Source organism: Ranitomeya variabilis, chromosome 1 (assembly GCF_051348905.1).
Source record: "Ranitomeya variabilis isolate aRanVar5 chromosome 1, aRanVar5.hap1, whole genome shotgun sequence".
Lineage (NCBI taxonomy): Eukaryota > Metazoa > Chordata > Amphibia > Anura > Dendrobatidae > Ranitomeya > Ranitomeya variabilis.
Window position 1 is genome coordinate 1,118,605,829 of NC_135232.1, and position 10,768 is coordinate 1,118,616,596.

General features: G+C 49.2%; 1 protein-coding gene across 1 annotated transcript in view; it reads left to right on the top strand.

The window, feature by feature from the left end:
* The window catches only part of PTCD3 (pentatricopeptide repeat domain 3), a 42,057-nt gene extending 35,610 nt beyond the window's left edge, over positions 1 to 6,447 (top strand). Inside the window, exons 17-24 of the mRNA XM_077280232.1 lie at positions 1,475 to 1,581; positions 1,960 to 2,038; positions 2,138 to 2,228; positions 2,451 to 2,536; positions 3,368 to 3,516; positions 5,195 to 5,236; positions 5,710 to 5,868; positions 6,146 to 6,447. Of these exons, the coding sequence (XP_077136347.1) occupies positions 1,475 to 1,581; positions 1,960 to 2,038; positions 2,138 to 2,228; positions 2,451 to 2,536; positions 3,368 to 3,516; positions 5,195 to 5,236; positions 5,710 to 5,868; positions 6,146 to 6,224 (792 nt within the window). The 3' untranslated portion in view covers positions 6,225 to 6,447. The remainder of the gene's footprint in view (positions 1 to 1,474; positions 1,582 to 1,959; positions 2,039 to 2,137; positions 2,229 to 2,450; positions 2,537 to 3,367; positions 3,517 to 5,194; positions 5,237 to 5,709; positions 5,869 to 6,145) is intronic.
* The last annotated feature ends 4,321 nt before the right edge of the window (positions 6,448 to 10,768 follow it).

Genomic DNA, 10,768 nt, shown 5'->3' on the forward strand with positions numbered 1-10,768 from the left:
CTGGTCTGAATAGCAGATCCGTCCGTGTGCCTCCTATGGACACTAAGCAAGAACTGGTTAGCTGAGAGCGAGCAGGAGGGTGTATACTGCAGGGGAGGAGCTGGGAGCCAGGAGGGTGTATACTGCAGGGGAGGAGCTGAGAGCCAGCAGGAGGGTGTATACTGCAGGGGAGGAGCTGAGAGCCAGCAGGAGGGTGTACACTGCAGGGGAGGAGCTGGGAGCCAGCAGGAGGGTGTATACTGCAGGGGAGGAGCTGGGAGCCAGCAGGAGGGTGTACACTGCAGGGGAGGAGCTGGGAGCCAGCAGGAGGGTGTATACTGCAGGGGAGGAGCTGGGAGCCAGCAGGAGGGTGTATACTGCAGGGGAGGAGCTGGGAGCCAGCAGGAGGGTGTATACTGCAGGGGAGGAGCTGGGAGCCAGCAGGAGGGTGTATACTGCAGGGGAGGAGCTGGGAGCCAGCAGGAGGGTGTATACTGCAGGGGAGGAGCTGGGAGCCAGCAGGAGGGTGTACACTGCAGGGGAGGAGCTGGGAGCCAGCAGGAGGGTGTATACTGCAGGGGAGGAGCTGGGAGCCAGCAGGAGGGTGTATACTGCAGGGGAGGAGCTGGGAGCCAGCAGGAGGGTGTATACTGCAGGGGAGGAGCTGGGAGCCAGCAGGAGGGTGTACGCTGCAGGGGAGGAGCTGGGAGCCAGCAGGAGGGTGTACACTGCAGGGGAGGAGCTGGGAGCCAGCAGGAGGGTGTACACTGCAGGGGAGGAGCTGGGAGCCAGCAGGAGGGTGTATACTGCAGGGGAGGAGCTGGGAGCCAGCAGGAGGGTGTATACTGCAGGGGAGGAGCTGGGAGCCAGCAGGAGGGTGTATACTGCAGGGGAGGAGAGAACTTTCTTTGTATCACTTAGTGTCAGCCTCCTAGTGGCAGCAGCAGCATAACACCCACGGGCTGTGTCCCCCAATGAGGAGGAGAAAACACAACAGCACAAAAATTAAAAAGGCAGAAAATAAATATCCGCTGCGATCCGAGGCAACATGTTTCAGGCGTACATGATCCTTTTGTTGTAGGTTTTTTTTTTGTGTGTGTGTTTAACCTCACTATTCCCATTTTCAGTGCATTATGAAATAAAATGAGTGTTCTTCAAAACTACAATCAGTTCTGCAAAAAAAACTAAATAAAACAAACCAAAAAAAAACAAAAGTGCAAAGAAAAAAAAAATACTGTTGCGTTGTCAAATGGGCTAAGCAGAAAATAGTCTGCATGTGGGGATACATGATCAGCGATGAGCAGGATTGCAGCAGCTGGACAGATGAGGGGCGTTGCAGGCCGACATGTAGTGGACAAATCCTTATACACTGGCGCCAGTTCTGGGTTTCACTGGAAGTAAAGTTGCTGAATGACTGCGGTACAAGTGCAGCCGTTTCTAGGGGTGAACCTATTCCGACTTTTCACTTGCTGTATTTCCGTTCCCTTGCTTGCAGTGTCTGGAAGCTAAGGATTTGGACTTGGCTTATGACCTCCACAAGCTGCTGAATACTGGGGATAATTGGAGACTGTTAGGAAAGCCTTTCCAGGAGTTTGCCTACTAGTGAGTATTTGGGGACCAACCTGTTGATTTCTGCTCAATTCTAAACTTTGGATTTAAAAACTTGATCTAATGGCCGCCAGACCACTCTCTCCTCATATTAAAAGGCCCAGCATGACATCATATGCAAGTCGCAGCGATGGCATTATGCTGGGCTTATGGGAGGAGGCGCCAGAGCACCGGGCGCCTGTCCAGCAGCCACTAGACCTGGGGTCCTGCAAAGCTTTCTGCTCAGGAAAGGCTTGGTAAATTGTCACAGCCAACCAGGGTTTGCTCCATGCCCAGTATTTAGATCCATCTTTTTAGTCCTAGTTTGCAAAAAAAAATCTCTAATAGAGAAACGTACGTTGTGGACTTACTTATTTTACTCCCTCTTCGCAGTGGCCGGTTCTTCCAAATAGTGTGCATGATGGAAAATGCCGACGTGGTGTTGAAGTGGTACCGAGCGCTCGTCCCATCAGTACGTTCCCTGGATGTCTACCTCATGTGATTTATCTTGTGATGTTGGTCATCCTGGATTGTAATGCGGTTTTTCATCCGTTTTTCTTTTCTTTTGTAGCGTTATTATCCAACCTCTAAAGGTTTCCAGAACCTCCTTCAGGTGCTGGAGATGGAGAATCGACTGGAGCTCATCCCCGATCTCTGGAGAGGTAAGTGATCTCAGTAGTTCGGTGCCAACTTGTGGAGAAGCGTCTCCAGCTCCTGCCAAGGTTTTGCCTCTCCTGTGCGTTTTTGGATCAACCCATAGACCTGCCTCCTCCTGCTCGCCTCAGTAAGCGTCCATCGAGTGGTTGTAGTGTATACCGTCAGGTGCTGTTTGCCGTGTGTAGTTCTACTTTACAACTGATATTATTGCTACTTTCCCTTTTTAGATATCAAACAAATTGGTCATAGCAACAAGGAGCATTTGCTTGAGGAGATCTTGAATTTGATGGCGAGCGGGAAGCGGAATGCAGAGGTATATATCTGATCGCACATGGCCTGAGCTCTGCAGCTCACTTGTCAGCTTTGCTGTAAAGACTGAGACAGAATGAGCAGAGCCAGCTCATGATTATAAGAGAGGTGGGGCTTTAAATGACCCCTGTATGTACGGCTGGAAGCCTAGATAATGCAGGATGGTAAAAGCTCCATACACATTAGGCTAAGATTTGCGGAACATAATATCGACAATATCGTGCATGGGAGTCTCCAATAGATGTCGGGGGGAATAGGATTCCAGTATATCCGATTTCAAGCTGCCATTCCTTTTCCTTTTTAAGATTACTGACAGAGGCTCTCACAAAGGGCACAGGAGCGCTACTGTGTATGGGATAGTCGGCCAAGATGGTTTCACCAACAGTTAAATTGTATGGCGGGACGTAACACTATATACACTGACAAGGCAGGACGGTGACATTCGGTACCCAGGACAGTGATGAGTACTCTGGGAAGGCAGGACGGTAATGATGTGTACCCTGGGAAGGCACGATAGTGACTATGCGAATCCTGGGAAAGCATGACTGATGCTGAGGCCCTGGGAAGACATGACTGTGATGCTGTGTTCCCTGGAAAGGTGATACGGGGACGCTTCATATCTTGGGATGGAGAGACGGTGACGCTGTGTACACTGAGAATGCAGGATGGTGACGCTGTGTCTTCTGGGAAGGCAGGACGGTGACGATGCTGTGCTTTATTTGTCCTATGTACATATAACAAATGCAGCTTCTAGCATTCGGTTATCACCGAGAGCTGCAGCAATAGTTCGGCTATATGGTGCACTCAGTTCTTTCTTTGTCTTTTCCCTCCACAGCTCCAAGCCACCTTTGCGGACACTGCGACATCTATAAAGTCCATGTACGATTCTAATGAGCATTCCAAGCATCCAATGAAGGTATCCGCGTCTGTGCTGGGGAATGTGGCCATACTGCTGACGAGGGCCGGGAGACTGGATGAAGCTTGGTGAGATCTCGCACTGTCCGCTCCCAGTCTGCCTTTATTTCCCCAATTTAATTTTCCTTATTTTCCTCCTAGGCCTCCTGCTTATTAGTGCACTTACATCCTCATTGTTTATGAAGCCTTTCCCTTCAAAGCTCGGCTGTGTGTGCTGCATCCACTTTTTTTCCCCCCTTAATTTACCGACAGCCGACACCATGTAAGAGATGGTGGAAATAGAACTTGACCTCAGTAGCTTTTACCACAAGTCGGCTAGCCGCCCATCCCATTATTCTGCTCTCATTACACTCGCCACCCATTCCATTAGGCTAGGTTCACATTGCGTTAGGGCAATCCGTTAAGCGCATAGCGCTAGCGAATTGCGCTAATGCAATGCTTCTCTAGGGTCCGCGTTCGGCGTCCCCGCTAGCGCAGATCCCCGATCTGCACTAGCGAGGAACGGACCTCGGGCGCGCCGCGGACGCTGCAAGCAGCGTCCGAGGTCCGTCACTCAAATGACGGCACATCGCTAGCGCACGCCCAATGTGGGCGGGCGCTAGCGACGCGTTCATCATTACAGGCTATGGCGGCGTTAACGGACTACGTTAACACCGCGTTATGCCGCGGTGTAACGTAGTCCGTTAAACGCGGTCACATAACGCAATGTGACCCTAGCCTTATTCTGCTCTCATGCAGTAGAGATTGCCTGAAAAGTGTCAGAATTGTTTAATTTTTAAAAGGAACTTTTGAGCTGAGACTGTCCTGTGATTACAGCAGCCAAGGCGCAGCTTTAAAGTGAACCTGACGACTAATACATGCTGCTGGTTACATGGGCAGCATGCAACAGACATTAACTTGCAAGTGCAAAATACAAGACAATTACAAGCACAAAGTTTTTTTTTGTTTTTTTAAAAGTGTTCTCCAAGAATAGAATAAAATGCCTCCATCACGTAATTCAAGCGGCAGACCGTGTCATGTGATATGATGGACTGCAGAAATACAGCTCCCTGAGACCTGTATCTCAACTGACACAGGAGCTGTTTGTAAGCACACATACGTGTGAGCTGCCGGAGAGGGGCTGTGACAGGAGAAGAAATAAATCTCAGCTGATTACTCACCGGAGGACTGAAACTGGAGGAAAAAAAAAATCCTTCATGCTAAGTGAGCGAGAATAAGATTTATTCTCTTGTCACAGAGATGTGTGCTTATGACACCGCTCCTTTGTCAGTTGAGACACGGGCCTTGGGAGCTGATTCTTCAGACTGCACCCTGTCTTGATATGTGTTTGAATTATGTGACGAGGGGCCTTTTTTTTTTTTTTTTTTTTTTTTCTCTTCTTTTAACATTCTTGGGAGAACTCAAGCTCAGAAGTAGGAAGAGTTGTGAACGCTCCCATAAGAACGATGAATTCTCACTTAAATTGTCCAGATTCAAAGAAAGTTTTGGCAAGTGCTGCAGTAATATGGAGCAGTCGTCACTTGATGGCAGGCGTGTGAATTGCACACTTGCTTCGCGTGACGGACACTCGAATTGGCAAATGGAACTGAATCCTGTGTATTTTATACACTCGAAGGATTCGTCGAGCTGCAAGTGGTTAGCTAAAATATTTCCTTATCACTTCAGACATTTTTACTATTTTTTTTTTTACAGTTATATTACTTTAATGGTTTACAATATATATATTTTTTTCTTTTTTCTTAAACAGGAAAATTCTCAAGTCATTCCAAACCAAGCGTCTCGTTCCCCGGTGAGTTCAAGTTTAGTTATTCTCAATGCCTAATAGGGAATTCTGCTTTTCGGTGCCTGCAGATGAGCGCTGCTTTTATGACCTGTAGTGAGAATAAAAACTTTTCCTGACCTAAAGTGCTCCTCATATCCCAGAAGCACTTCAGCATGTCCGATCATCTGAGGATTCTGATCAGTCCTGTAGGAGCCCGTGTCATCTCCCAATCTAAATGTTGTGACTTCTGTGAGTCTGAGTACTGCCCTTACCTGGCTGCGTCAGCGGCTCTTCTTTTGGATAGCCGGCCTGGCACAACCTCACTCTGAGCTGATGACGTCGCAGCATGGCATATCATCAGAAAAAGAGCCGAGGATGCTGCCGGTACTCCATTTCCTGGCCGGTGGAAGATGGAATCGGACGGACAAATCGATTCACAAAAGTTCTACTAAACATCATGGCAAGTGTGAGTAAGGGGATATTCTTCTTTCATTTTTCAGGTCCAATGTTATCACTGAGCTTTTAGATGGCGCCAAAACTGCAGGGAACAGAGCTGTGGCTGTAGATCTGGTGCAGCTGGCGCTCAGCTTCAGTTTGCCGGACACAGCGCAGATCGCTCAGCGAGTGCTAGATGACTTCACCCTGACCGAAGAACAGAGGTAAGCAGTAACACCTATCGCTAAAGCTGGGCTCGTAAGGAGACCGCCTGTCCATGATCTAAATACTGGTGTGCAGGACGTCAGGCCAAATTCTTTCTTTGATGGGGAGAGGTTGGAAGCTGCAATATGGAGTACAACACATGAGTGCGCAGGGACCGACTGCTCCTTGGCTAAATGGCTTGTGTTGTGATGGTCACCTGTCACGCTGATCGGATAAAGCCGACGGCGTGATCTGACACATCCGCCTTATTTGAAAGATTTGTATTGTTTCTTCTAGGATAAGCTTACAAGACCTGACCCAGAGCAGCGGCCCCAGCAGCAGCAGTAGTAGTAGCAGTGACAGCGACCATGATTAGGGTTTTAGTACTGGATTGTGGAGCCTCCATCCTCGGCACTTTGGATAAAGGAAGAAGAATCTTTACAAAGTGTTAACTTTCATCGGTTACTCATTGGACAATTTACAATAAATTTATACTGGAAGTTTTGTTTTGTTTTTTTTTTCTTCTCGTACTGCTCGATGTGCAGCATGTCATCTATGTGCTTTCATCTTACACAGAATAAAGTTATATACTTATCTTGTTCAACTTTGTATTATATTCCAGAGCTGCCTTCGCAATTCTGTAAGTCCCCAAAAAATGTCTTTACCCAAGATGCACAGCACATTAGCGATGTTTGGTCTTCTGCGCCATGTAATATATTGAGTGGGAGATGCTCTGTAATGTTTCCCCTTTTAGTGTTGACCGCACCATTTCTCATCTCTACGGACCTTCATTTGGCCGTACCTTTTTAAGAGTGGGTGAGTTCGAGGCTCACATTTTAAAGGGAATTTCCACAGTTTATATTGTTTTAAGGTCTATAACGTTTATCAAATTCTGCTGCAGCTAGTTGTCTTACAGCCAGTCTCCAGCTAACTGTCTACAGACATTGTACATACGGAGCCTGGTATGGGCCAGGTCGGCTTTCTGAGCTCTGCCAAGAACTCTGTGCCACAACTGCTGCATCCAGTAATCTGACACATCGCTGAAATCAGGTTCATCTCAGAGTCGGAGAAGGGTTCTAAGTAGTGATGAGCGAGTGTACTCTGATTTTGCCGAGCACGCTCGGGTGGTCTCCGAGTATTTGTAACTGCTCGGAGATTTAGTTTTCCTTGCCTCAGCTGCATAATTTACTGCTGATAGACAGCTTGAATACATGTGGGGATTCCCTAGCAACCAGGCAACCCCCACATGCACTTATGCTATCTAACGGCCGTAAATAATGCAGCTGCCTCAAAAAAAAAAAAATCTCTGAGCAGTTACAAATCCTCGCAGACAGCCCGAGCTTCCTAGGGAAAACTCGAGCAACCAGTACACTCGCTCATTACTAGTTCTAAGCTGTGCTCGGCCATACAGAACCTTATTCGGACTGTGAAGGACACCCTCCAGGTCAAGAATAAGTCTACCTTTCCATCCTAGGAAGCGGTTTCCTTCTGTCGGCACTCTGGAACAGGTCGCCTTTGCCTACCATGAAGACTTTGCCAATCTTGTGGAAAAAAAAAAATAAAAACACAGGGATTTTCTCCTACACCTCATTGGGGGACACAGGACCATGGGTGTTATGCTGCTGTCACTAGGAGGACACTAAGGGTATGTGTCCACGTTCAGGATTGCATCAGGATTTGGTCAGGATTTTTCATCAGTATTTGTAAGCCAAAACCAGGAGTGGGTGATAAATGCAGAAGTGGAGCATATGTTTCTGTTATACTTTTCCTCTAATTGTTCCACTCCTGGTTTTGGCTTACAAATACTGATGAAAAATCCTGACCAAATCCTGATGCAATCCTGAACGTTGACACATACCCTAAGTTAACACATAAAAAATAGCTGCTCCCCTGCAGTATACACCCTCCTGCTGGCTCTAAGTGAACCAGTTCTTGCTTAGTGTCTGTAGGAGGCACTTGGGTCTGATTTCAGACCCCACCGTTTTTATTATCATTTTTATTTTTACTCTATTTTTTCCCTTAACGAAGCGAATGGGGGCGACAGACCCTTTATAGGTTCCGATCTCCCCAGAATCATCAACAGGCAAGTACATGGAGCGTTCCTCCCGTATCCTTTCCTGCAACGTTGGATGCCAGCCCTGAGCTCATCTTAAGGCTAGGTTCACATTGCGTTAGGGCAATACGTTTAGCGCTAGCGGATTGCGCTAACGCAATGTATTTGTAGGGGCCGCGCTTAGGGGTCGCGCTAACGTCCCCGCTCTCGCAGATCCCTGATCTGCGAGAGCGGGGAACGGACCTCGGGCGCGTCGCGGACGCTGCAAGCAGCGTCCGAGGCGCGCCACAAAAGAACGGCACATCGCTAGCGTGAGCCGAAAGAGGCACGCACTAGCGATGTGCTTCAGGCTGAAACAACATTGCTGTCAATGGGTGCGTTAACGGACCCGTTGCACGGCGTTAATTGCGACATTTTCGCCGTGCAACGCTGTCCGTTACCCACTAACGCAATGTGAACCTAGCCTTAGGGCGACGGTTCCTTCGTGTTCCGATCTCCCCCCTCCATAGCAGGCGACCACATGGAGTAGCCCTCCATCTACCTCTCCTGGAGCCAGGTGCATAGCCGGACATTATATGTATGGCGTCCGTGCAGTCCCCCTCTGCATCACCACTGATATAACGGATGACGCAAGGTGGCAGAAGCTCTCTACCCCCTCCCTGACTATGGCGACGGTGGATTGAGCACCGGCCCACCGCATCTACCGTGAGTACACTGCGGGGGCCGAGGCGCTGGGGGGTCCTGGTCCCCGGGATATGGAAGGTCCGCACCTAGCAGGGCATAAAGCCCGGGCCTTTGGGTGGTCCGCAGTGCAGCTTTGCTATGAAGGACCGCGGCTCAGGATGGCACTAATAGTGGTCGCGACACCGCAACCGCAAGTTTTTCAAATTTAGTCCCCGGCTTTTCCCCTTCATACAGGCCAGAGTTCTTGGCCACGCCCACTGGCAATTACCGCCGCCAATTTTTTCTAGCGCTTCTCGTTCCTTGAGAAGCGCTCTCACAGATCTCGGTGGCCATCTTGGGACACCGACAGCGCTGATCCTGCAGCACTGCTCCAGCTCTCCTAAACACAGCCTTCAGGACCATACATTGCGGACCTCCCCTGGTGACTCAAGATACAGGACCTGGGTAAGCTGCAGAAACATAGCTTAACCGTTCCCCTGTTAGTAAGCGCTCTCCTCAAGGCTACTATGTCTCAATCAAGGCCTCACAAAAAGACTGGGAAAACCCACATTGTATTCTTCGCTGCATGTACCTCTTGTAAGGTCTCATTACCCCGGGGTCACAATACTGCATTGTTTACGGCTTGTGAACCGGTGACTGTTCAGAATCCACCTGTGACTGATACCGGACCTAGTGAGCCTAGTCCCCCTGAGTGGGCTACTTCTGTTACCTGGTCTATGGCGTCCCTAGCAAAAGCGTTAGAATCGTTCTGAGACCCCTCCTTTAACCAGGGCACTCTTACGGATGACGCTTCCGATCCTCAAAACCCCTCATACTCTAGGTGTCGTACATTGCCAAGGAGCTCTCGCTCTTCCAGGAAAAGGACTCATGCCATATCCCCAGACCATCACCGGGTTTCGGGTTCTGAGAGCTCCATTTCTCACTCCCCTTCCATTGGGGCTAGTAGAGAACCTGTTTCAGAGGACGATTCTGACACGTCCCTAGATCAGGAATTTCATCACTATCAGGAGACTCGACTCTCTCATTGAGTCAGTGAATAAGGCTTTGAAACTTGAGGAGGAACCTCTATCTAAAACAGATCATGCTGTGTCCTTCAAGAGGACCAAACGAGCTCACAGAGTGTTCGCCACTCATCCCGAATTTAAGGAAATCGTTGAATCTCACAGGATCCGTCCCGATAAACAATTCACAGGGCAGAAGCCCATGGAATCAAAATATCCCTTTGCCCAGGATCTAACAAAAGATTGGTCTCAAAATCCCCTGGTAGATCCTCCGGTATCACGCCTGGCTACTAAATCTATTTTATCCTCTTCGGAGGGCGCCTCTATTAAAAACCCAACCGATCGTCAGATCGACAATATGGCGCGTTCAGCCTTTGAAGCCTCAGCAGCCGCACTCTTCCCATCTTTTGCCGTTTCATGGGTGGCTAAGGCTATGACCCACTGGGCTGAGGTCTTGTCTTCAGCTGTTCTGGATACCAATCTCTTCCCCCCCCCCCCCCCCCCCCCCCGAGATAGCAGACCTCGCTACTCAGATAGCCAGAGCTGGAAATTTTGTAGTTACCGCATCCCTGGACGCTGCTAACTGTGCTTCGCAAGCAGCAGCAAACGCCATCACCATCCAGAGGTCCTTATGGTTCAGGGACTGGCGTGCGGATTCGGCTTCCAAAAAGTCATTGACTCACTCTTCCATATCAGAGCGGTCGCCTTTTTGGTGAAAAACTCGACCAATTAATTTCTAACGCCACTGGAGGGAAGAGTAAATTTCTTCCACAACAGAGACCCATTTGGAACCAGCAGCAGCAGGCTCGGTCCCGATTTTTTCACTTCAACTCAAATTGGTTCTCTACTTCCACATCTTCCGGACCTGGCCGGGCAGAATGTAGGGATAGAGGTCCTCAGACCTCTTACAATCTTACAAACCTTCGCCTTCTTGGAGAGGCAGGCCTAGGCAGTCTGGGTCCAGGGGATCCAGACCGGGCAGGTCTCCCAAACAATGACTCCCTGCGGTATCCAGAGGACACCCTCAAAGTAGGCAGCTGCCTGCTTTCCTTCAGCGACGCGTAGCTCTTGGTCGTTCACGACGAATGGGTCCGGGACCTAGTGTCCTCCAGATACAAGATAGAATTTTCCTTTCTTCCACCAAATCGCTTTTTCCTGCCAGGGCAAGGGCATCAGAGTTCT